Genomic DNA, 27,949 nt, shown 5'->3' on the forward strand with positions numbered 1-27,949 from the left:
CGGAGAGCCGGGCGCGAGGAGGGAGGGCGATCCGCAGGCGAGCAGGGAAACGTGGCTCCTCCGCCGATGAGAGGATTTGTGAAAAGGAGCGCTGGCCCGCGTGCGCCTCTTGTTCCCCGTGTAATTTGCAGCCAATCATCAGTAGGTGTCCACGTCCCTGCGTCCTCCTCACCTCGGCGCCAATCACCCCCACCCCGCGCCCCCGCCCCCAGCCTCCACACCTCCTCCCTCGCCTTTCTTTCGCGCTCCCCTCCCCCAGCAACCGCACACACGCACACACACAAACAGAGAAAGAAGGGGGGGGAGGGTGAGAGAGAGGGAGGGAGAGAGAGAGAGAGGAGAGAGAGAGAGAGAGAGGAGAGACTCCCCGGCTCCCTCCCTCCCTCGCACACAGCGACTGGAGACGGACGGAGAGCAACGCGCTGGGAGAGGAGAGACCACCGACAACAGCCCCGCGCTCTCACACATACACTCACACTCGACTCTTTCCTCTCCCCCCACCTCCTCCTCCTTCCACCCCCACCACTAACACCATCTCCTCCTCCTTCTCTCTGCAACAAGAAAAAAAAGCCATTTACAGGTATTTTTTTTGATCCGCATATTTATTTATCCCCCCCCTCCCCAACAGTTTGTTTACAAGTATTAAAGTTGTAATTGGGAGCTGCCAAGACACATCTGGATTTGTGTTTCTTTGTGTTAGGGGGTGATGTGCAACTAATTAAAGGCAGACTGGCAGCGTCTGCAAATTCTAAGGCTCCCCAAATAAAAAGAGACTGGTAAGTGATTGTTCTTTCTCTTTCTCTGGCTTTTTTTTCTCTTAAATGTTTGCTGTCCGTTGGGATTGTGAAAGTAGATTATTAATGCTGGACTCCAGCAAGGAAAAGCGTCGCTGTATTAATTTATTAATTAATCTGCACCCGCCCCTCCTCCTGAATGTTAAATATGACCTTTGATCTCTATGTCTCTGGTAGACCAGACATACAATATTAGGCATGTACAGTCACATTGTTTAAAGGCAAAACAGGATCATGAAGTATAGATCTCTAATTTAGCTATGGAATAGAACTATAGTTATTTGTGTGTGTTTTATTTTGTTTTTTAATAAAATCCAAACAATAGCTGTGGCTTAGGTACCTTTTTCATGCTCCAGAGATGCATTGATTAAACAATAATGACCTGGATACTGGGCATAATCATTTTCTACAGTTTCTGGTGGTATTAAACCTTGAGGTAGGAAGGGGGGAGGTGATGGCAATCAGACCAGCAAGGAAAGCTTGTGTTTGGAAACACCACTCTAAGACTCTAAAAAAGGGACATTAAATTATTTCTTTATTTGGAACAAGGTCAAAAGACTAAAACGTTGAAAATTTTCCCTCCACTCAATGTGATTATATCTAATGCATGGTTGACATAACTAGTTTTTACTGAGTAGCAGTTATTATGGTCTTGCAGTTACAGTGTGATTCGCAGAAACTGAAGCTATATGCATATTCTTTCTGGTTCTTCCCCCACCCCTTCCAAGCATCAAGAATATTTAGCCAAGAGCGTTTTGGGGCACCCTTTGTATTGCCCTCAGACCTCAGAGGGGAGCAGTTTTCCCTAATGCGAAACCACAGAGGTGGTTCCTGAGTGATTAGGGACTTGCTGTGATTGAAAGATGCCTGCAAGCTTCTAATCCAGCCTGGGGTGAGGTTCCTTATCTTGATTTACTTTGCCTATTAGGGATTTGCTTACATAAACCCCTCTTTTTAGAGCACCTCATCAGTAGGTCTGGAAGTTTTTGCACTTGGAGTTTGGGCATAAATGGTTCATTAATCTAATTATAAGCATAATTACTATAATTGATAACCATTTTGAACTCTGAGTATTTGAGACTGAGACTAGTGGGCCCCATGTAGAATTCCCTGAACTCTACATTCTAGACCAATCTATGGGCTTCAAAAGATGTTACAAAAAGAGATTCTGGCCAAAAAATCTGGAAACAAAGAAACTGGTTTTTTAGGTGAATATACACTTGATGTCTTTGCTTTACTTCTTAAAAGGCTGTGATGCACTTCTCCCTCTGTAATAAACAACTAAAATACCTCTCCTTAAAGCATAATAATGGCCTGTAAGCAAGGAGATGAATGCAAATACCCAGTTAACATTAAACTTTCCTCTTAAAAAGAGCAAAATGAAAAAAAAAATCATTTTACTGGTTATTTTTCTCTGGCAAACAACACCTTAAGGGCTTTTCCCCCTTTTTACTCAATGTAAAAATCAGTGCTTGTGAGAGATCCTTTTCAAGAAGTCCCACACTTTCCTCTTGTCTTGGGAATAGACTGCAATCTCCATTAAGAATGATTAGGAATATTCTTACAGAGCCTGCAGGCACTTGGCTTAAAACCTGAGACATTGGTTTTATATGTATATATCTGGCTCATCTTTATTTTCTACCTTAAAAAAAAAAAAAAAGTAGAACACCGTCCTCTTACCCCCACCAAGCCCCACCACCAAATGGCTTGTACAATTGAGACCTGTCCTTGGTCCATTGAATTAAGACCCTAACAGAGCCAGCTGTGCTGGGATTCAAACTAATGACCGCAGACACAGAAGGACACTGTGGCAGCTGGTAGTTCTTTTTTCCCTGCCTCTTTAGTTCAGATTGTATGTGGGCAGTCTCTTAGCTCTCAGTTGTATTGTGTTTGCTTACAGTTTATACTCGGATGTATTGTAGACTTTCTCAGTACTTCATTTGCTAATTTCCTGTTCATTTTCCTCATAGGGCCATTGCTGTTTTCTACTTTACAGCATTTGCATGCCCAGGCAGCACTTGTTCACACATTTCATAATGTTTAAATGCCCTCTGCTTATAGGTAGTATCACCCTCCCACCCATGATTTGCATGTCTTTAGCACTCCAATTGCCCTTTTCCTTAGGCGTTTGTCACCCCCGTCTTCCCTCTTTCCCTGGGTATCCTGGCTATTAATACATTTTCTCAGGAGGGTTATAAGAATAGGGGGGAGGAGCTGTGGTTTGCTGTGGGGAGGGAGGGAGCGGGGGTTGGGAGCGTTGGGGGTGGATGGGCGGGGGGGGGGGGTCACGTCTTGATGATTCTTATGCAAACGACCTGACGGAAGAATGTGGGAGCTTTCGGTGTCGGCGGTGGGTTAGTGAGGGAGGCTGTTTATTTATTTTTAATCTTTTTCCTCGTGCAGCTCGTTGGAATGACTTTCTTTATTTTAGTTGTAACAGTTGGAGGATAATGCAAAGGAAGACGCTGCCTGGGAATTCACCGTCTGTGGAAATGAGCCCCCGAGAGGAATAAAGCAGCCCTCACCTTGCTCTCCCCACCCGAACCCACTTTCCCCTCCCGCCTCGGCCCCCACCCCAACACCACCATCACTCCCTTCCCTCCCCCCCACCTTTCCCCCTTTTCCACCCAGGTGTCGGACCAGGCGGTCCCCACTTCCACCCTGCACCCCTTCTTCCCCCCCTGCACCATGAACACCAATGTCTGCGTGGAGCCCGGGCCGAGCCCGGAGGCCCCGGGCTTGCCCAAGGAAAGCCACTTGCCCGAGGGGGCTCTGAACAGCCTTGTGGATTACAACTCGGAAATGGAGCGCTACCGCTCCTTCGCCACCTCCTTCTACAAGACCAACGGGGGCGCCTTCCCACAGGCTGCCAAGATCGCGCGCATCACCACCCCCATCTTCCCCAGCAGCGCCGCCGCCGCCGCGGCCGCCGCGCGCATCGGCATGTCCCCCTGGAACTGCGACAACGCGGCCACCGCCGCCGCCGCCACCGCCATGCTCTGGGGCAGCGGCGGGGGCGGGGGCGGCGGCGGGGGAGGCGGCGGCGGGGGCGGGGGCGGGGGCGGGGGCGGCGGGGGCGGCAGGAAATCCTCCTCCGCCGCCGCCTCCTCCTCCGCCTCCTCCTCCTCGGCGATCCTCCCCGCCGGCGGTGGCGGCGGCGGCGGCGGCGGCAGCAGCAGCAGGACCAGCATGCACCACCGAAACGACTCCCAGAGGCTGGGGAAAGCTGGCTGCCCGCCAGAGCCGTCGTTGCAAATGGCAAATACTAATTTCCTCTCCACCTTATCCCCTGAACACTGCAGACCTTTGGCGGGGGAATGCATGAACAAGCTCAAATGCGGCGCTGCTGAAGCAGAGATAATGAATCTCCCCGAGCGCGTGGGGACTTTTTCCGCTATCCCGGCTTTAGGGGGCATCTCATTACCTCCAGGGGTCATCGTCATGACAGCCCTTCACTCCCCCGCAGCAGCCTCAGCAGCCGTCACAGACAGTGCGTTTCAAATTGCCAATCTGGCAGACTGCCCGCAGAATCATTCCTCCTCCTCCTCGTCCTCCTCAGGAGGAGCTGGCGGAGCCAACCCAGCCAAGAAGAAGAGGAAAAGGTGTGGGGTCTGCGTGCCCTGCAAGAGGCTCATCAACTGTGGCGTCTGCAGCAGTTGCAGGAACCGCAAAACGGGACACCAGATCTGCAAATTTAGAAAATGTGAAGAGCTAAAGAAAAAACCTGGCACTTCACTAGAGGTCAGAGGAGATGATTTCTTGTTTCCCAGTCTCCCCCGTTCCCTCCTCACTCCCTCTCCCCTTCAGGGATTCTTGTCTGGCTTCGAGATGCAGTACCCCATCTCTGAAGCTTCATTCAGGTGGTAAGAGTTGTAGGTGGTTTGCGAAAGGCTTGGCCTCTCCACCACCCGCCCCAGCTGCACTTCACGTGACACCGCCCTTCTGGTAGAGAGGGTCCCCTCCTTTTTATCTCTGGGGGAAACATAATGTAATTGGTTTGAAGAATCAGAAGTTTCACAGTCAGTGTGCTCAATGTTTTCCCTTGGTGGTTTAAAATGCCCCCTCCTCTTTATTAAAGGGTGGGGCATCATTTGCCCAAAGGACTGGACACATCACATCCTATACAAGTTTATTGGCTAAGTTAGTGGCCCAATTATAACAATGAGGACACAGTTTGTGGCACACAAGCCTGTTCTCGTTAAAACAGAACAACAACAAACCACACAACAGTATTCATTGAGGCTGAAACACCTGGATTCAGAAGGGGATTTCCTACCCCTTTCTATAATAGTTTTTCTCCTAATCAAGGGAGAATGCTTCCTATTGAATTTTCTGCATACCTGATACTTTTGGAGAAAACTGAAACAGTGTAGAAAGCAAATTTCCACCTGCAAATTTTAGAGATGTGACTTAGAATAAAGGAACACAATTAGTTAATTTCAGGAAGATGATGGTGATTTTGTTTAAAAATTATTTTATGTAGTTTCAGAATGAGTAATTTCTAAAACTCAGTTACAAAAGAAGTATTTCCCTTGGCCTCTCCATTAGACAAAGTAACCATTTTGTGGTTGTAAAGTTGGTCTATACATCAAGCACTGTTTTGGTTGATACCTTATATGGTCAATAATAATTTCTTTTACCTATATGTCCTTAAAACAGATATTATACAGATGATCACTAAAGTAATTGTTAAATGAGGTTATTAATTATGCTAAATACAGAGCTTGATAGGTTTGATAAAAATTTTATATTGTGTCCTGATCAAAACAAGGGGAAAAATGAAAAAAATCACAGGTAAATGGCTTTGGTGGTATATTAAGCAAAGAAATGTGGACAAGTAATTATAGTTAGTCCCTTGATAAAATTTACAGGGTAGATAATTAGATGTTCATATATGCATGAGACTGCAGGTGGTGGATTTAACATTTGGGAACATTCTGTGGGGTGAATTGCAGGATGAGAGTGGCTCTCATAAGTTATCATCTGAGGGGTATCTGTACATTCTTTTAAAAATTGTTAGTACTGCTTAGAGGAATTTTCTTTAACAACTGGGAAGCAGTCTTGAAGAGAATAAAGAGGAAGGTTAAAGATCTTTGGGACAGGTTTGAACACAGAAAAGATACAGTGTTTTGTTTTTTTTTGTTTGTTTTTTTAAAAAACCTTTAATTGTGTGAATCAGACTAGTTAGCACTCTGAGATTCTAAAAATATCAGAATTATGTTGATGTCATTATTGAGTATGATCAGTTTCATCAAAATATTGCATTTATTCTTCTTTATGAGCTAAATTGTCTCTTTTTGGAAAGTTTAACTTTACTTCTAGATGGTTTATTACATTTTTTTTTGACAGCTTTCCTAGAAAAAAGATAATAGCAACTATAATGCAGGTCCATGTGTTTTCTTAGGTGGCAAAAATAGCTTTTGAATCATCTTTCTGGATTGATTTATTAAAACTTCTCTAGGTCTCTAAGGACTGTGGGAAATTAAAATTCAGTTCATATTGAAATTCTCTATTAATTTCCAATTGATAAGGACAACATGGCTTTCATTTTTCCTCTTGAAATATAGAATCTAGAATTATAAATTTGGTTCTTCTCTTATGCCTCATCTTTAGCTAGACTCATGGCACTACCTGCATCCCAATTTAGGGTATGTAGTAACTGAATAATTCTGATTTAGTAAATAATTACCTTGGAGAAGTTTGATGTGAGAACCAGTAGGTTTTCTGCAAAAGTTTCTATGATGATATGATTTTTTTTTTCTTTTGGTAGTTTTAATACAAGCTTGTTGTGATATTTAAATTTCCCAGGCATTTTGATGACAAAATCCTGTAAAATTACATTCTCTTCTTTTAAAAAATTCTCATGCACAAAAATTCTGTTCATCTTCACAAGGTGAGGTATGGATAGGAGAGGAAGGTGAGCTTTTTTTTCCTTTGAACTTTTAAGGTGATCTTCTAACTTCAGACCACTTCTATCAGAGCATGGGTTGCGCTTCGAGGCTAAGATTATTAGCGGAAGGCTGTTTGGCTAAATTAAAGAAAAAGTTTTTTAAAATTGTCTAAGATTCTATCTAGATCATTAAAAAAGACAGTACCATCATGACTGCCTTAAAAAAGACAATGCCATCATGACCGCCTTAAACCCATGTGCAAACACACTGTTATGGTTGTAGGAAACCAGCTGGGCACGTCAGTGTGGCAGGGCTTACATGACTGACCCAGAGCTGAAACAGGAATTGCAGGGAGGCGAAAAGTCCCCCTGCTGACCTGGTTTCTCTCTTTAATTTGGTCCATCCTCATCTGAGAAAATGTTTTAGAGATTTGATGGGTTCCTGGCTGAGGGTAGTGATCTGGGGACTCATTATGGATATCACCTATGGTTCCTGATATAAACTCCATAGCTAATATTTGTGGGCTTTGAATTATGGTTGTCAATTAACATCCGGTTCATAATCATAACATATATATTCTTATTGATCACTTCAAACCTCATGTGCCATTCTTCCCTTTGACTTGTTCTCATCTCAAAGACTGGAGGCATAGTCAGATTTTTTTTTCAGAGTGAGAAAACTGAAGTGAAGACAGACTCACCTGGTTGTGTTGGGACTCTCATCCACATTTTTTTCAAAACCTCCTCTCTAGTGTTCCTTTTAAAACTGCCTTACTGATTTCTATTTTTCTGCTTAGTCTCACCTTAAAGGCATCTTACGATGCCCTAGAAATGTGTTTATAAAATCCCCCCTTGATCGTGTTTGATATGATAATACACACAAAGCATTTAGTTTTTCTGTTATACTATGCTCTGTATATTTGCATAGCCACTGTTCATTAAGTCAATTACTCTGTTTTTAAAAAAATAGCCACTAATTGTTCAAAGCAGTCATTACAAATGGTGTCTGTCCCTTGTGTGACAAAAACTGTTTTAAAAACTTGTATCCTAAATGCAAAATATTAAGTTCCTACATGTTTTAATAAATGTGATCATATAGGAGATCTTTATGATAAGTTACATGATAACACTTTGTCCTTTGCAAAGATAATCTTTTAGCTTTTATATTCACAACAGCTACATTTCTGATACGAAGTCCTAACTTTTAAAAATATCCCAATCTGTTATGACTCAAGGGATAACATTGTCCCACGGGCAACCCCAGCCTCTTAGTCCCTTAACATTGTTCAGGTAACATGATTGATCTCTGTGGGACAGCATTACAGACCACACAGATCTGGTTTCTCTCCCATTAGTTGATTTATGGAATTAGTGAGCAGTGCCTCAGGAGGTTTCCCTGCCCCCACTCTTGGCTTTCTTTCCAGTGAGTTTCAAACTGTCACCACTGAGGCTTTCCTTGAGCTGGAGAAGAAACTAAAGAGGGCAGGTTACAGTGAAGACATTGAGAAACTGGAAAATAAGGAAGAAGGATGGTTCCAATTTTTTTTTCTTTACTTTCTTTTCTTTTATCTCTTAAAAATCTATCTGCTGAATGTACAGGCCAACAATAATTTTTCCACAAGTTAGGTTGAGCTTTTAAAAGCGTTGGTGGAAAACATTCAAATACTGTCTCAAACTTGATAACTTACTTAGAAAGAGTGTAATAGGGGAGGAGGGACGTAGTGTATATCCTGTTAAGTTCTAAGAGCCCCAACTAAATGACAATTGTAAAACCCTGGACAAAGCACTGTCTGTAATGTGTGCAGGAAGATGGCACCTGCTTCCTGAGGAAATTAACTTGTATAAAATAGGTGTGTCACTCAAACTAAGAGCTTTTAGCTAAATAATAAAACAAGTCAATAATTGAACATATACATTTTTGAGGTTTGGTGATTTAAAAAATATCTACAGATATTATGCAAATGTTTGATGTCTTCAATGGAAACATCCGCCAGTTTTTCTTTTATGTCATAGTTTATAAAAATGAGTTTTCAATTTTTCATCTCAAGAATAAGAAACTTTCCAGCAGAAATATATAAATTTTTATTTTAATCAAAAAATGCAAATATATAATTGAGTATAAAAGTGAAAGAGGAAATTTTTCAAAACAAAATGATAGTATGTTAACATTAGAATGTAGCATGTAAATAATGTAGGAAAAAGCACCTCAGTTTTATAAATAATAAGGAAAAGTCTTAGAAAATTTTGTCTTTGACTAAAGCCACAAAATGAATTTGTGGCCAAGGAATCAAACTGCAATACAAGTTCAATGAGATTATTTTTCCATCACTAGATTTAATACAAGGGAGTTAAAGTTCTTTTTTTATATCCTTCAAAACATCATGTTGTATACACAGTAAATACATGCAATTTTAACTGTCAGTTCACAAACTTACAAAGCATACATTTTTAATACTTCCTAAATGAAAACAGTAGTTTCACCCATCCAAACAACATGTAAATTCTAAGCCATGTTTTAGATGGCAATTAGGAATAGTAAAATAATTAAAATTCATCTATAAATTATGCTATAAGAATGTATAAAATTCAGCCATCATCAAACAAAATATAAGCAAGCAATCACAAAACATATAAGAACAAATTTAAAAATAAACTAGGTTTCTATTTAATCTGAGAAAAATATTTGGATGTTTTAAGAATGAAAAGTATAGTGATGAAAGTAATAAAAGTTGTGTGGCTTTTCAAGTTTTTAAAGAGTTGGTCACTAAAGTATTTCTCTTTATTTTTTTTAGTCTTGGTCATCTACTTTTCTGAATTTATAGTTAAATTTTGCATAGTCAGACTTACAGATTGATAAATACAGAACAGTTTAATAAAATAGCCTTTAACACTGAAAATTGAAAGGCATGCAAAAAGGGCAGGCATTTGATCCATATTTACTCCAGCTGGAACATTGTTTAACAAGTTCCAGACTCAAGATCCATGTTGGGGTGGAAACATTGTTTGAATATTCTGGATACAACGTATCTTTCTGAATACAAAGTTAGACATACTATTTGAGTATTTCAACCTATCAGGCATAGGTTGAAAGTGTGCTTTTAAGAAAGTCTTCTAGAGTTGTTGATGCTCTTAGAAATTACGGCTGAACCTCAATTGGTCAAATTGCCTGAATACACAGAAAACATTTTACTTTAATTTGCTCTGAAAAAGCTTGATAAAATGTCCTACTTTTCAATAAATTTAATATAAGTGGATATGCTTTAATTCCTTAAATTTATTTTTACTCACATTATACAAAATACTAAAAATAAGCTCTTGTGTTTGTCATATAGAAATATCTAAAGTCATAAGTTAAATTCAAGATTTATTTAGAGACCCATGTAAATATACAATTTGAGAAAGGACTAATTGTTTTATAGTTTCTCTCCATTCCCAGATTAGTTTTTCAAAAGCAAAAATGAATTGAAAATAAAATCTTTAAATTTTATTAGTAATAAGTAAAATTTTAGTCGCTGATTAAACTGTCAGATGATCTTAGCTGGGGAAGTACGGCATTCTAGGAAACATTGTCTTTGTTAAAAACTTGTTTTTAAGAAAGTACATATTTTTTGTAATCCATTTAGAGAATTTTGTGCATGTGTAATTTTGTTCCTTCATTTATGCTTCTGTGTTTCTGTCCTTTTTAAACATACTTTCAAATCTAGCATTTTGCTATTATTCTTAGGAGCTTCAAAATATTGGGGGAGGGGCAAAAGGGTGATTTTATCCTTGAGTCATATCTTGTTCCATCACATGCAAACACCTGTCCTGAAATTGAATTATTCTGTGGGGTAATCGAAAAGCCTCCCTCCATTCAGCATCATATGTTTTCTGTTGTTTATTGAGTTATGTTGCACCATACTTCAGATGCGACAGCCATTTAATAATGTTGAAGACTTAGCTCTGCAGGGGCTAAAAGGATCCCAGCAGGCTTGTTAACTTTTACTCTAAAACATTATGAGAAATATTTTTTCCTGTTTGAAACTTCTGGGCTTTCTCTAAATTTATTTTAAAAGCATAAGAATCTATAGCTAGGTATGAAACCAAGCCTGCTGAATTTTTTGTTTTCCTCTTTCTTATCTTTAAACCATTTATTTCTGACTACTTTTTTTTGTTGTTTGTTTTTTTTTACTAAAGAGATTGTGGCAAAGTAAGCAATTACTTTTTCAAATACCTCATATTCAAGTTGTATTTCTGTGGTTTATATAAAGCTAGATATAAATTATATTCAGGAAATATACTACTATGTTCCTAGATTTTCATTTCTTTTTATTTAAAATCCATGGTTCCTGTGACCACATAGGTAAGAAATTGTGGAAAGAGCCACTAGTATCAAGTAACTTAACAGATGAACAGTGTTCTAGGTACATCAGCATAACTTCTCTGAAATTAATTTTCTCATCAATAAGATGAAGATAATATCAACCTACCTTATAATTTGTTAATATTATATGTAGGTTAATATTGCTGGCAAACTAAAATATATTTTTTATATTATAAAAATATAATTTCTCAGTCCAATTTTAAAACCATCAATAAAAATGGAGAATAAGGCATCCATATTTATAGATAACACAACAACAGTTTACTTATAGTTTTCAGACATTAAAGCCCAGATATCTATGTTTTTTGCATATGTGTTTGAATCATACATTTGACAAAGATATGGCTTGAGTTTACTTGAAAAGAGATAAATCTAATTGAACATGTTTCCTTGTCTGTATACTTGCATTGTCTTAGGAAACTGAGCCTGTTACCCAGTGAAGTCAGACAATGTGGTGAGCCAATTTCAATTATTTAGCGCTCTTTCTCCTTTTTTTTTTTTTAACCACAGACACATCACCACTATTAATTTTTATATATTTTCATAGATGTATGTGTGTATGTTTCACATTACTAACCCAATACTTTTATTTGACTATTTCCGAGACACAGAGATATTCTGAATGTGAATTTGTGAGGTCAAGAGAATTATTGTAAGAAAGAGATGAACTCTAGTTGGGAAAGATATGTAACAAATATCGGAAAGTGAGCATATTTAACAAATTTGGAAAATTGGAAAATATATACCTATGAGTATACATAGGAAATAAAACAGGCAGACATTCATTTTTACATAAAAAAATGAAGTAGCTATATGCAGTTGTTTGTTGTTTGTTTTTTACTAAAAAACTATTTGTAAAAAATGAAGACAGTTATTAAGCAGTAATAGAAAAAGCTGGTATTTTTCTGGGGGAGAATAGTGATAAGCCCTAAAAGATGTGTAATGTTGACCAAGAAAGATGAGAAAGGAGAAAGGAATGCTTAAGCCACAATGCAATGCAGTGTCTAGAAGGAAATTTGACAAAATGGAATATGGGTATATGCTTGCTTTGGCAGTTACAAAAGCTGTTTAGAGGATGGAAAATATTTCTTAAAAGGGAAGATAACTTTTTTAATGACTTGACTCAATACTTCTGGTTTGAGAGTCAGAGCTGAGGCTTGAGAGGAGTGGCAGATGAATTAGAGATAAGGAAAAACAGATTGTGTTATAGCTGATGTTATTATTTTTACTTATGCATTTGAAACATTTGGTAGAATAATTCCAAAGTGTAACTAAAAGAGAATACTTCCAAGATGGGTGGAAAATGGTATCCCATTTGTGTCTCTTCTGCATTAAAATTCATATTTTAGAAAACATTCTTAAGAAAGTAAAGTGTCAGACTATGGGAAAAACGGCGCTAAAAGTGCTGTTTTTTTGTTTTTGTTTTTTTTTCCCAAAGACTAAGAAACAAAAACAGAAAACCCCACACCAAACCACAGCTGGATTATTGATAATGCTATAATGATAAAGATCAAGTAGAATGAGAAGAGAAAAGGATATATATTGGTTGATTAGGAAAAATTATGGACATTTCTGTCTATTTCAGCAAATCTGGCAAATGCCAGAGAAGATATGTTATCTCAAAAATTTAGAGAATGAAACAACATTAAATATGTTTTTAAGCGAAGACCATATAAATTTAATCATGTGGAAATGGCGAGAACTAGTGTGCGAGTCAGTGGTAGAAAAATAACTATGCTTGGGAATAACTTCTGTATTGGCAATGTTTTTTAAATAGATTGAATTAGATAAGTGATGATCTTAATGGAGTGAAGATAAGAAAAAAAAGGATAAAATTAACAGTCATATGTAGGTGGATAAGAAGTGAGAACATGTGGAGTCTTCCATTAAACATGAAATATTTTGTCTGCTCTACCTTTAGTCCATGAAAAACAGAAGAGAACATTGGCTTGTTTCCATCATAAGAGAAATACATTAGATCTTCTTTGTAACACCACTATATGTAGAGTTAAATTCATTATGAAGTGGCATGGTTTTTAGATTTTCTTCATGTGATTCTTTTCATGTGAATTTATTTTTATTTATAGCATAGAGGTGTATTTATCAAACTGCAGGTGACAGTATGTTGGTGGTCCATGAAACAAATGTTTTGATTTACCATCATGAGTTTTTAAAAAGTAGATTAAAAGGCCCAGCATGGTGGCTCATGCCTGTAATCCCAACACTTTGGGAGGTCGAGGCAGGCGGATCACGAGGTCAGGAGATTGAGACCATTCTGGCCAATATGGTGAAACCCCATCTCTACTGAAAATACAAAAATTAGCTTGCTTGGTGGCACATGCCTACTCGGGAGGCTGAGGCAGTAGAATTGCTTGAACCCAGGAGGTGGAAGTTGCAATAAGCCGAGATCATGCCACTGCACTCCAGCGTGGTGACGGAGTGAAACTTCATTTAAAAAAAAAAAAAAAAAAAGATATATTAGAATAGAACAGAACAGAAAATATATGAGTTTATCACATGTAGTAATAGTAAGTATTGTTCAACTTCTGTTTCAGTTATGTACACTTGAAGAAATGTATGTGTATGTGTCGCTATGTAAAATGTATTTATAACTGGTTGCAGTCAAGTTTGAAAAACACTAATCTAGCAATACCAACATCACAACAAGTCAGTAGTGAGGAAAGAAATTGTATTTGAACAATGTTAACAAGATAAAGAGTAAAATTGAAATGTTTCTGCAAATAGTGTTCTTTTACTTATTCCAGGCAGGTCTATACTTATGCTGTCTATTCATGAATATATGATATTAGTTAGCACATAGTAAACCCTTGATAAATTCAATTCAATTTAACAGATATTTAGGTGGAACTGTTATCTTCCAAGACTTGTTTAAGTTCTGTGGATACATACATACATATATACCCATATACCTGTAAATGCGTATACACATACATACATCCTGGCTTAAAGAACCCTAAATGCTCTTTATTTCTGCTCTTTTTTCAATACCCATGTAATGCTTTAGCTCTAGGTCTTAGTCTTTCATCCAAGCTACTTAGTTCCATATATATATATGTATATATATATACACACATGTATATATACATGTATATATATATATGTATTTTTTTTTTTTTCTTGAGACAGTGTCTTGGTCTACCCAGCCTGGAGTGCAGTGGCATGATCTCAGCTCACTGCAACCTTCACCACCTGGGTTCAAACTGTTCTCATGCCTCAGCCTCCTAAGTAGCTGGGATTACAGGAATGCACCGTAATGCCTGGCTGATTTTTGTATTCTTTTAGTAAAAATGGGTTTTCACCATGTTGGCCAGGCTGGCCTCGAACTCCTGACCTCATGTGATCCACCTGCCTCAGCCTCTCACAGTGCTGAGGTTACAGGCATGAGCCACAGAGCCCAGCCTATTTATATTTTTTAATTTGTATAAAAATTTTAAAATTCCCTATTTACATTTTTAATTTTAGTCCAAGAAATGGACAAATTGATACATTTAAAATAACATTGAAATTTTAGAAAATTCTGGAAGCAATCTCACACCTATTTAAAAGCCTTTGGATTGCTTGACTCATCCTTGGTTTAGTTCTCCACATCTAGATAAGTAATACAGACTAATGTGATTTCTGCCTTGCTACCTCATGTGATTCTGTAGTATTATATTTTCTGTTTTATTTCAAGTCATATTTTATAGAATGCCAGAAACCATCATTTTACTTGAATAAGAGAAAAGATCATATTGGAAGAAAGAAAGAAGGGAGGGAAGAAAGGAAAGGAAAGGAAGGGAAGGGAAGGAGGAAGGGGAAGGGGAAGGGGAAGAGGAAGGGGAGGGGAAGGGAAAGGGGAGGGGAAGGGGAAGGGGAGGGGAAGGGGAAGGGGAGGGGAAGGGAAAGGGAAGGGAAAAGGGAAAGGGGAGGGAAAAGGGAAAGGAAAGAGGGAAGGAAAGCAAAGAAGAAAGGAAGTAAATTCAGGTTACAGGATTGCTTCTATTTAAGGAAAATCAGAAATAGCATATTGGCAAAAAGAAATGGCATACTTAAGATCATCTTGAGTCGGGTTTAAATAAGAAATGAGAAGCAATGTTTAATGTCTCAAAATTTATGGAAAGATGTCATGGGTCTGGGTTTAGGTCCACTAGAATCACTATGTATTGGATTTTTTTTTTCTTTCCAATTTGGAAAAATTAGTTTTCTGAAAATTATGTTTTTGTTTTTGTTTTTTAAATAATTGAAAGTAATTCTCAAGTCTGCAAACTGCAATTAGAAACAGAAAAGCCAAGATGGGAAAACTAATGACATTTAGGGAGCTCGAGGCTATCCAATCCCTATAATGAGCTGATGGTACAAAATATCAGTGTATGTTTTAAATAATCATAAGGAGAATTGCTGAGAAAATACAGAATTGTGCCTATAAAAAAGGCTACCAAAGAATGGTGGTGTGAAGGATATCAATCACTACATCTTATAAATCCTATGGTGAAAAACTAAGCTTATTATTTACTTCGCTTGTCAGTTGACTATCTAAATATGGCTATGTTCTACTGGGTATATATATTTATATACTTTGGATGGAACACATGATACTTATAGAAAAATGGGTAGTTCATGAAAACTTCCTGAGGTGAAATTAGAATGTAAATACTTGAAGGTTTGTTCTGGCACAAGAGCAAATGCCTACCATGATGTTATGGTAGTGGAAAATGCTTCATAGCATTTATCTTCTTGATGAGAGTAGATTAACCAAAGTATATTTCTAAACAATTAAGAAACATGTAAAGACTTGATGAAAATTAAATTAGTTGTTGACTGTATACTTTTTAATTTTATTGTTTTAAAAGATAAGAGAAAAGACCAAAAGTCAAAGTCACAGTGAATTTGAGCATTCCATATGGCAATTGAAAGGAAGGAATAGAGGGAGGGAGATGAGGAAAGGAAAGGAAAAGGAAAGGAAGGGATTGAAGGAAAGAAGGAGAAAAAGCAAGGGAGGGACAACAAAAACTACATGTTATTCTTAGAACTATAGTTTTAACCAAAGTACATTATTTTGGTGATAGCATCTTGTTGACCGAAATGTTTGGAATTAATGTTTTCTAAATTTTTCTCAGTAGTTAGTAAGCACAGACATAAAACTCAGTGAATGACGGAGTTACTTTATGTATATATATTCACATGTTCATATTTCATTGGCAATATATATAAATATATATGGTTTATTTATTTATTTATGTATGTGTCCCAGTGGTTGGATGGCTCATAACAGATTCTGAACCAAATGAAGTTCAGTGACTACATCCAAAATGCTACTTGATTTAGCCTAACAGGAACTTTTCTGTTAAACTTATTTTCATTTTTATGTATTAAGAAATAAATATTTCTCAAATCTCAGAAATATAATAAAAGGGATGCAACATATTGATTTGCTTATGGAGGTTAAGTGTAACTATTTTCATATAAATTAAAGGGTGTCCAAATCATAGCTTTGATAGTAAGGTTAAACATCACTTCTTAAGATTTTTTAAGTGACTTCCCATTTTCTAATATTTTATGTGAATATTTATGTTTCTCTTCAATAAAAGGTGATAAAGTTGATACAAATTCACTGACTACTTTAAAGTTAACCAGATTTTCAAAATTGTCCAACCACTTGCTCTGGAATAGACTGCTCATTGTATTTCAATGGCTAATTACCAATGAGCTCACCTAATGCTATATTGTTGCATTCAACAGGAATTACTTGAGAAGAAGTTGAATTGTGGAACTTTTAAATACACATATATATTCATATATATATATATATATATATGTATATATACACATACATATATTTAGAGTCTATAACCATATATATTTATATATATATGTAGCCAATGAAATATGAACATATGAATATATATACATAAAATAATTCAGTCATTCTTAAATGTATAATATTGATTTTGTTAACCTAATTTTTACTTTTTAAATCTTAATTTTACTTCTAATTATCCTTCACATTCTCTCTTACACATAAGGTTAAATATATAAAATTTTTTGATAAATACCTTTTAAATTTGTGAATCATTGAAAGATTTTTCTCTTTCTGCTTACCATGGTACCCTCATACTGTAGTTTATCTTTTTATGTTTAAGAATATTTTAACCACTAAACTACCCATTTCTAATACACTAAATTTACTTCTTTGTTAGAATGTGTGGTTTGAAGTATTTTTACCAAAAATTTAACTGAATATAATCATACATACATAGCATTATCAAGAGATTTGATCAACTAAAGTAGTTACATTAGATCGATGGCCAAAAGGAGGTACATTTTCTGGTCACTTCTGGACCATTGTGAATCGTGATGTTAATGTGTCTGTCATTTTTAGCCCCTACCAACACACTCTCACCCTGTACATACATTCTCCTTTAAACAGCTGTTTTCCTGACAGTCTTTATCACCATATAGACTTGACATAGTACCTTTACAACATAACATAAGAAGTCATCTTTTCATTTTCAGAAGTTAGCCAGGTTTGCCTTCTAAAGTCACACTGTCACAGTCTAAAATCATGCTGTCACAGTGGTGATGGTGACTGTGGTGGTTGCAGTGTAGGGTGCAAGACAGAGCAACAGGAGCAACAGCCGAGGCAGAATCAATATCAATGAAAAGGCCATCTCTAGTCCTCCATCATTAATTGAAGAAATCTTGGTCATAAATGTCAGTTTGGAAACCAAAATGTGGAATGTTCCTTGTAATCATATTTAAAGCCTCCAAAAGTTATGTCATAAAAATTATCTAATTACTTATTTGGTGCTTTCCCCTTTTTAAATAGGGGTCTAATATTTCAGTTAGTGGTTGATGTTGAAAGTTGTTCATAGCTTATATTTGGATAATGTCCAAAATAAGGTGTGATTATACCAAAGACATATAGTTATGTGATAAATGAATCTGGATTATGAGAAAAATTAATCTGCTATATATTGCTTATACAATACAGATTTATTACAACAGAGCAGAAGAAAAAAGTAAGTGAGGTGCAGTTTAAAAAGTGGAAACAGTATATACTTATATTACTCCAAATAAATTTAAATTTAGGTATTATTAATAAAATGTTGTTTTATTTATAATAGTTATAAATTGTTAGACTGTGTGGTTATCATTAACAGTTCTCTTATATTATTAGCCTATAGTTTACCAGTGCTTTCTAATAACTCTATTATAGTTACTAGACTATAGTATAATAATGCATTTTAGAAATGTATTATTTATAAATTTGTATGTATTATTTCTAAATTTCTAAAATGTATTATACTATAGTATTATTTGTAATGTATTATTTATAAATGGAATATAGAACAATCTTTCTGCTAAAAACTTGCTGGGGAGGTACTCACCTTTGCTAGATATTATTTTATATCATAATCATTTATTCAAATATTTGTATTACTATATATTAATTTTTGTTAATCCGTTTGTTCACATTCACAATACTGTGTATATAATACAATTTCCCATTTCTCCAAGTAGATTTTGAAATTTTGTCAGTAAAATAAACCCGAACCTATATAGAACAATGTTTTAGATTCTTCGTGAATCAAATCAGAAAAAGGGTACTTTTCTTCACTATAAGGAACCTTCTTGCATTTGTTCATCCAGAAATTTCTTAAGTTTGAAAGTTTTATATGTGGCCACAAACAAAACATATATAATCAAATAACTTGAAGCAAACACTGGGTCCTATTATTATCTTTTGTCATATTTTTTCACATACGCTCCACTGCAAATTTCAGTGATTCAGTAAGGTCTTTGCATTCTAGTGTGAAATGATAGACTTGAATACAGTGAGGCTTTCCAATATCAATGCCTTAGATGCCAAGGAGTCTAAGAAACTTATAGTGGGACTCCTCATAGTGAAAACAGTATTTCAAAAGATTATGCAATAGGTGGTATTAGCTAACTGCGGCCCGAAATTTAAGTTTGGTTGGGAGAAAGTATGCTTCACAATTATATGGGAATCATAAAATAATTCTATAACGTTTGTTTCCATAGTTAATAATAAATGGGAAAATAAGAAATTATTTTTTTGATTAGTATAGAAATAATGGCACCCCAAATAGTGACCTCCAGTTGGAAATCATCAGAGCCATCTTGTTTCACAGTAGAAGTTTGAAGGCCTTGGTGAATCACTGAAATTTTTAGATTATAATGTATATGAATAAATATTGGAAAGATATATTTAACTTTAGTTATAGACATTTCTAGTGTCATAATCATGATCTCAATTTAAAATTCTATGTATTTAAGGTGAATTTCAACATCAAAAGTTATCAATTTCCTCTTTGAAACCTCGGGTCTGACATTATTGAAAGTGATTTGTGTTAAGTGCAATTTTGTAAATACCGCTACATTTTACGTACTATACCTAAATTTGAATGGCCAATCCACATATCCTCATATGTACAGAGTTAGAGATGCCCCATTTTCAGCTTTTAGGAGCTGATGTTTTATTAGACTTGACGTATTTTTGACAAGCATGTGTAGATGTATCCTTCACCTGAAGATACCACTTTCTATGTATCTGCTTAGCAGGTATGAAAAGAAAAACATGAGGTTGGGCGCAGTGGCTCGGGCCTGTAATCCTAGCACTTTAGGAGGCTGAAGTGGGTGGATCATGAAGTCAGGAGTTCAAGACTAGCCTGGCCAACATGGTGACACTCTGTCTCTACTAAAAATACAAAAGTTAGCTGGGTGTGGTTGTGGGCACCTGTAGTCCCAGCTACTCAGGATTTGAGGCAGGAGATTTGCTTGAACCCAGGAGGCAGAGGTTGCAGTGAGCTAAGATCATGCCACTGCACTCCAGCCTGGGTGACAGAGGGAGACTCCATCTCAAAAAAAAAAAAAATAATAACAAAAGAAAGGAAGAAAAGAAAGAAAAAGAAAAGAGAAACATGCTAAAATTCTTAAGTTGAAAGCTTTTAGAATTCTTTATTATTTTAGGTTAATTCTTTACTGCTGATTTAATGAAAATCGAACTGAAATATGTGTCTGCTAGGAACATTACCAATTTTTAAATTTATTTTTAAAAGTAAATATAAAATGTTCTTGGACAATATCATTCTTTTATTCAAGGAAATTCCCTTATTTTTAAACGTAACTTAGGGCAGAAACAGAAGACTCCTTTAGACTTGAAGGTAGTATTGTACCTGGCTTGTGTAGGGACGAATTCTCTGGAACACTGTGCTTTACAGCAGTACTGGAAAGAGAGCTGGGGCTGCAGGTTTCTCCACAGGCCTCCTGGGAGCAAGACGGCTGTTTGTCAGTGTTTGCACCTGCATGAACAGCGAAGGCTGCCTTAAACAATGCTGATCAACTCAATTCTATTCTTTGCCTCCCCACCCCCTTCTCTTTCAGGGGAATCTGGCTTTCCTGTCACTCAGGATAAAGATCCCCTGCAAGCATCACTGAGATTCAGAAAGTCACTGTAATCTCATCAAGAGTGTGAATCCCTAGCTGGGACTTTCGAATTTATATAACCTGAAGGTAGCCGGTCAGGGTATTTAATCCCCCACATTGGTGTGCTGAGCACCCCGCACCATTTAAAATAAAACTTCTCTTACAAGGATGACCTCGTTAGTTGACAGAACAAAAAAATATGTGTCCCCAAATTAGGACAAACTTAATTAGAAACCCGTAGTTTAACTCAATATTTTATCTATGAAAACATTGTTGCTTCACCCAGCTTGTCTGAAACAAACTCAGTCAGTCCTAAAGAACATTTTCATTGTTCCTGATGAAAATTGGTCAGGAGATTGGATAGACATCTGTTTTGTGTAGGCTACAGGACGCTAAAGAATTTTGACACTTTTTCAATCCTGAAATACAAGTGTTAGAGAAACTTTACTACAAATTTCTGGTGTGTGCCTTGATTATTTTTCTGATTACTGCACCAGTAGTTTTCCTAATTTTTCTCACATATGTTATTTGGTGATTTGCCAACTAATCATTTTTAGGCTTCTTGATCTCAAGGATCTTAATATAAGGAAGAAATAATTTTTAAAAGAGGCTTCCCTGCTTACCTTCTCACTTCTTCTGCAATAAACTGTCCATATTCTTACATCTGGGGAGGTGCATACTGGTCTCAGTGTATGCATAGTAATATCACAATGCACAGTTAATATCAAGTAAGTGTAGAAAATCTTTGTTCTGCTTTTCTCATGTTTGCATTATTTAATTTTTACTGCTAGCAGGTATTGAGATATGATGATCTTTTTTCTCACAACAATGACCTTTGACCCTAAGTGGCATTTTATAAGCTTGCTATTTCTAAATGTTACAAATACAATTGAGTAGCTGAAAGGGGCACAGGAAGAGCAAAAAATTGGAAAAGAGATTTAAAAGTATATCTAAGACATAAGGACTTCATCTCATTTAAAAAATGTACTCCATATATTTTTGCTGTTTATCTTCGTAAACATATATGTTTATCAAGATACAAGATTACATAAGTATATATTTATAATCTTGTTTCCAGTTGGCATCTGAGAGTAAGTTGGCATCTCTATGTCATACATATACACATAAATGTGAATATATATGAATATATATGCACATGTTTATTTTTCATATGTGAATCTGTAACCATAAATCTATAATTGTATGAATATGCTTGGATCTAACTTATCTCGTTAGAAATGACTACATTTATATAAGTGTGCATACTTATATAAAATTTATTCTTAGTTGGCATCAGCCAGTAAGTTAGCATCTGGTATAAACTTTGAAGTTTTCATTTATTGCTTATGTGTGTGTATAAAGCATGAGTATTAGAATGGGCATGTTCTAGTTCATATTACTTCATATAACTTCTTAATAATGATTAATGTAATCAAAGCATGTAATTCCTACATTTATTCAAAGTTAACTTTAGAAAGTTGTAAAGGGGTTTTTCTCACCAACCAACTGGATCAAATGATAGCGATTCAGGTATGCATAGTGAGCTGGAAAGGAGAAAACCATGAAACTCAAGAGTAAGGCATAACATGTTAATAAGATCAGTAAAATTTCCATGAGAATAGTGAATTTTTTGTTTAGAAAACACTGCACAGGTAGATTTTGTTCTGTATATGTATATGCAGATTTGGAGTAGGAAGATCATTATTTATCAATGATTTGTTCTTAATACAGTCATTTTGAAATTTGTTGTGTTGGTTGTGATGACATTCTGTTAAAAGGTTATTTTAGTACAGATAGTGAAAAGCAGATTTGCTTTCCAAAATACTTATTTATTTTATTGATTTCTAATTGACATCCTAATCAACACATATTATTAGATGACATAATTACAATAGGATAATGTCAACCAACTAACACATGTGAGAAAGTAAATAAAAGCTAACCTCAATTATTAGAGGATTTTTAGTAGAATTCTGTATTTTCTGAAATACAAAATTCAGGTGCTATTAACAATGTTTTAAGATGTATTACAAGGAATGTGTGTGTACGTATGTGTTCATGTGTTTTTGTTTACCTAGTAAATATATTGTCATCTTATATTCAACACATCAATTTATAGACATATTTATTCTTAGCAGCCATCTTACATTTCATACAGGCTTGCTGGGCTGATCTAAGGAATGAAATCAACTTTCTTTTGCAGGAGAATCTACCCTTAGCATGTTGTTTCTTGCATATCTTCACTGTATATTCATGTGATTGTTTTATTGTACACCATTAGAATACATTTTAAAGAAGGAAATAAATTGCATGAGGAATTGTTGGATGTTAATGTACATAGAAAATTCAAGCTTAACTACCGTTTACCTAACAAGCAAACTTCATAGTAACTATAAGTTTTTTTGTTAAGAGGATTGCTTATACTTTGGTGCTAGCTTGATATTTCTTCGGAGACACCATTGATAGTATGTTTACAATTCGATAGGGTAGTTATGCTTAATTGAATATCATTGGTTAGTATCAATTTGCTTTATATATATATTAATTTGTTGAAAATACAAACTCACTTTGAAACTGTGTTTTATCATTATAGTTCTCATTAGACTATAAAATACATTTAGAATTTAATAATTGAGAAGTGTTGCAGGTAATATTGATATTTGCTATTATCCTGTCATTTAAGAAAATCTTCAGAATAAATTACTTACCTGAATTCTGAACATCAGCTTTACATAGTTTGGATATGTATATATATATTGTGATTTTTGTACATGAAACAGTGACCTAAATTTCAGTTTCAGTTTTTGCTTGCATTTTTGTTAGGGTGGTTGGGGGCAGAGGAATTCAATTGTAGTCATTTTAACTGCATAGAATGCTTATATGTCTCACTCACGTTTAAGACCATGTGCATAGCTGATCATGTCTTTTGAAAGAAATATCATGAGAAATGACTAATGTAGAAAGCTAACCAGTAAAAGTGAATCCTTTCTTTTTTCATGATATGATTGTGCCTTCTGTGTTATCCTGACAGTAAGATGATCCACTCAAAATGATATAGGCATTCTGCAAGGCAGATACAGATTTTAAGTACCTGTGCTGACTGGTCTTCCTAATATTGGTTAAGAGATTGAACTTTCCCTTTATTCTGCTTCCTATATGTGTTTCAGACTGCATTTCCTATGTTTTTAAACCAATGTGTTTTAATCAGTATATTCAGCAAGTTAGCATTAAATTGAGTATTCTAATTATTGTCATGTTCTAAGATTGAGCATTTTTTTCTTTTTATTAAATGTTGAAATATACAAGTCATTATGTTGTATATTGGTAACTAAAAATATTGCTGAAGTGTAAAGGAGAAAAATCTAATTTTATATTGGCATAGAAAGAAAGCTTAACTTGTTTTCTTGCTCTTTTTTTATAGAGAACACCTGTTCCCAGCGCTGAAGCATTCCGATGGTTCTTTTAAAGCAGTAGTATATCTTATTTTCAAGGCATTTGGAAATGAAGGGCAAACTAATGTCTTGTTTTAAGAAACTGCTTAGTCCACCACTGAAGAAAATATCCAGAAATTATTTTCATTTTACGTTATAGGGGTTTCTTCAAAAAAAAAAAAGAGGAAAGGAAAAGAAAAAAGAGATAAAAATAATGTGGGAGCTTGGAGAATTGGCCAGTCTATTTACTTTCAATACACTGACTCTTTCTTTGATGTAATTTAGCTATACTAGTGAAGTTGTTGTCTATTTTGAAAGTGGCTATAAAAAATAAGTTTGGGTAAACCCCTGCTGTAAAATCATGTATCTTTGCAAAGTACATATCTATACTTCATTTTCAAATATATGTGTTTCAGTACTGTAAACTGTACAGATAGCAGCTTGTATTTTATGTGTTTAGACACAAGGAGACAATCATGTCTGAGCATCTATGGAGATTAACAGTTTGTACACAACAGTATGGTTCTGCAAGTTAAATCTGGAGCAATAAATTTTAGCTTTAACTATTTTTTGCCAGTTGTTTCTAGAAGCAGCAACAGCACTGGCACCATTTTGCCATGCATCTTTCCATAGAGACTTGATGCCAAGTTTTATAAGACTAAAAGATTATGATGCATCCACCAATTACCTTCAGTTGTATTGTTGTAAGAGGGGAAGATGTTATGAAAGTTTCAATTAATCTTTTGAGCACTATATTAGAGTAGTGGTTATGCACTTGCATTGCTTACAAACGAGCTGTACAGAAGGGTATACCTCCCAAATACTTTAGTGTAGTTGACTTGTCTTGGTTTGCACTGTAAGGCGGAGTACTCAGAGTAGTTGGAAAATGCAGAATCAGTTGTATAATTTTTTTAAGAAAAGTGTTTTCTAGGCTAAAGAATAAAGTATTGTATCTTAGGAGGAAAAAATCCATAACTTACTTTTTTTCCCCAGCCCAACATGGGCTGCATACATTTTATTATTTCTTAAATTTTTTCTTATTTTTTCTGTAGGAAAAAAACTGAATGAAAACTACTCCAATGTTTAATTTAAATGGGTAGTTTTAACACTTGAATATGCTGAGGGCTTCTGCCTTGAGGCATGGCTTGATGTTTTTAATTTACAAAGAAGTAAACACATTCATAAAAGTGAAGCATTTTATCTCTTTTTCTTTTCTTTTCTCATAGCCACTCAGTTGGACTAGTGGTTTCCCCTAGTCCCTCAATAAAATGCTCCTTTGCTGCCATTTCCATTCTTGTTACTTGATGCTTTCATTCCTGAGAAGGCAGGGCTATGATCTGCAGAATTTCATAAATGTAAGACATACCCCTCCCCCCACCACCTGCACACAAAGGATCTAATGCTTCACAGAACCTGTGCTACCTTTTCATGTAGAGTTTAATTTTCTTATCATAGTCAGAGTTCTTAAGGCCATCCCATCAGGACAAATATTTACATTTCATTTTGTTTTTTGTTTGTCCCAGTTATAAAGACTATTTTCAATTTCAGGAGTAGAATAGGGTTTACCAAAAATCATAGAGTATCAGAGTTGCCATGTTACTGCAACTTTTTGTTCTTTTTCCACTAGACAGTTGTTTTAACCCTCTACATCCATTAGCTTGCTGAAAAATGTTAGCAAAGTAAATCACAAGAAGAAAGATAATTTGAGAAGAGAAAGGGTAAATGGTACAATGGAAGAAGCTGTAAAGATTAGGAAAGACTAGCAGGTGAATATTTTTAAAAATTTAGTTGTAGCTTTGAATGGGATATGATAGGACATAAAAGGTTTTTAAAAAGCAGAAAGAGTGTTTCATGGTGAGATTACTGGGGAAGGGTGGACAAAGCACGCACACATGCCAATGTGAAAATCAAGTGTGACTTACCTCGCCTAGAGTATGAATACATGTCCACAGTTATGGTCAACAAGCGTTTTCAAGAACAACTCATGATGTATTACACCCATCCATGTTTAGAGATAAGAATTTAATGATTACAAGCTAAAATGTGCTGTATACTGTATTCATTTTGAGATAGCTTTTTACTTGATGTATATTTCTTTGAGGGTTTCTAGCTAGAGTTTCAGCTTCTGCTGTGGGACCAATGAGAGCTGTATGAGTTGTTTTCTTTTTTTTTCTTTTTCCATTATTTTCTTTTCTTTTTTTTCTTTTTGTTTACCAATTTGCTAATTAATTGCAAGTAAGTGAAAACTTACTTTCACACTTGAATGATAAACTTGCCTTGCTTTTTGGAAAATGGTGAGATGATTGTTATTGCAGAAGTGAAACAAACTTCTATTCAGGCTGTATTAGACATACAGTAACATAACGATCTCACAGCAGTGTACTGAGAGTCTAAAACACAATCTAGTATTGCATGTCTTGGTGTGCTTTTATTTGTTTCCTTTTTAAAAGAACTAATGAATCTGTATATTGTAAACTGTGGTGTTTTACATGTCAATTCATTTTTTAATGAAAGAAAATTTGTTGATTACTGAAATGAAAAAAGTGTAGCTTTTCATTAATTCTCTTATGTTTTTTATTCTTGATATTGTTGTTTTATACCACCCACTTTTTAATGTTTTTGGTTAAACTCCATTTATACAATGTAGGGTGCATTTAAAGTTCTCATTGGTGATGTTGAAGAAGGATATGACTCTTCTGACCTTTCTCTAGTTTTCTTCTTCACATGTCCATGTATTGAGAACTTGTAAAGTTTATCATTATAACCCCAAGGCAGTGATTTGAAGGTTTACATTTTTCATGATTCTAAAATACCAATGAAATGTAACTTAAAAAAATTCCTCACTGTATGTTTCATTATTCAGTGTCAAGTCAGAATGTAGATTGTGTGGACAACTCTGCACAACTTAATAATTATATCTCAGATAAACTGAATAAAAAACTTTGTAAGAGTGATCTACGCACACAGGATCTTGTCCTCCCTAGGTGTGGATAGAGAGATGCCATAATCGCCAGCATTTGGGGAGAGCATGGAAAATACTTGAGGCGTTGGTACATAGTGCAGTGAGCCAATTTCCTTTTCAGTTGTCACGCAGCACCCTAACATCACCAAGAACATCACTAATGCAAACCTCTTTCTAGGCCTTCAGACCAAAGTGGCTTTCTCATGGATTCTGCCTGTCTATCTACAAGTGGAGAAATGTATCCATCCTTGGGAGAGAAAATAGTAATAGTCTTCCCCCACTGTAGGAGTATATAAAAATGTCTCCTGGTTGCTTAATTCCCAACACTCAATTTCCTTCTTCTAAACACATTTATAGGGAGAGAGAGATGGTGGGCTTACTAAGAATTAATATTAAGCAATCACTAGAAGAAAGGAATATTTCCTTCCTTTCATTCAGAAACCCTGACATATAAGTTGTGCAATTAATGCTAAAGCATATAAAGTCTTTAAACTGATAAGTATCTGTAATCAAATAATGAAAAAAGGAAAGCAGTTAAATGAGCACACTATTCAGGGTCAAATACATTCAGCAAAAAGCTGTAGTGGGTCTTTGATCATGGTTAGATTCACAGTGATATCGAACAGTTGGTTCTCATGTAACAGCTAAATGTTTCAGATTTTTTTATATTAAATTTGGCATTTCACACTGAGATCTGTATTCCTCGTGAATAAAAGACAGCTACTATATTAGGAGGGATTCCATTTTCACAATTGCAAAACAGATATTTCAGGAACATGGGCCACAAAATGTACTCCTTCCACAGTGTTCTCCTCTTCTGAACTGTGCAGTTATCTATTAAATTTTCTAATAGATATTTGTGTAAGGTGTATGTATGCTTGTGCAATTATTTAAAAAGCGGTTTTGGAAAACAGTGTATTTATTAAAGAAAATCACATATGGGGCATGTACAAAACTGTAAAAAAAAAAAAAAAGTAAAAAAAATCACATTCAATTTGCCCAGTAAAGTTGTTTTTGTGAAATTTCTGTGTTGTTGAATAAAGGACTTTAGTATTCAAAATA

The 27,949-nt window shown here is 35.7% G+C and overlaps 1 protein-coding gene across 3 annotated transcripts; it reads left to right on the top strand.

Moving 5' to 3' along the window:
• Nucleotides 1-236: 236 nt before the first annotated feature.
• Nucleotides 237-27,949, top strand: CXXC4 (CXXC finger protein 4). Of its 3 annotated transcripts, XM_032254879.1 has the most exons (4): nt 539-580; nt 701-776; nt 3,226-4,535; nt 23,916-27,949. In XM_032254879.1, the coding sequence occupies exons 3-4, from the start codon at nt 3,483-3,485 to the stop codon at nt 23,958-23,960; spliced, it is 1,098 nt and encodes a 365-aa protein (XP_032110770.1). In that variant the 5' UTR covers nt 539-580; nt 701-776; nt 3,226-3,482; the 3' UTR covers nt 23,961-27,949. The 3 variants fall into 3 exon arrangements, with proteins under 3 accessions (XP_032110769.1, XP_032110771.1, XP_032110770.1); XM_032254878.1 differs by lacking the exons at nt 701-776; nt 23,916-27,949 and adding an exon at nt 7,355-9,938 and having other exon boundaries at nt 237-580; XM_032254880.1 differs by lacking the exon at nt 701-776 and having other exon boundaries at nt 242-580.

This window comes from Sapajus apella, unplaced genomic scaffold (genome assembly GCF_009761245.1).
Source record: "Sapajus apella isolate SASKATOON/1434 unplaced genomic scaffold, GSC_monkey_1.0 scaffold87, whole genome shotgun sequence".
Lineage (NCBI taxonomy): Eukaryota > Metazoa > Chordata > Mammalia > Primates > Cebidae > Sapajus > Sapajus apella.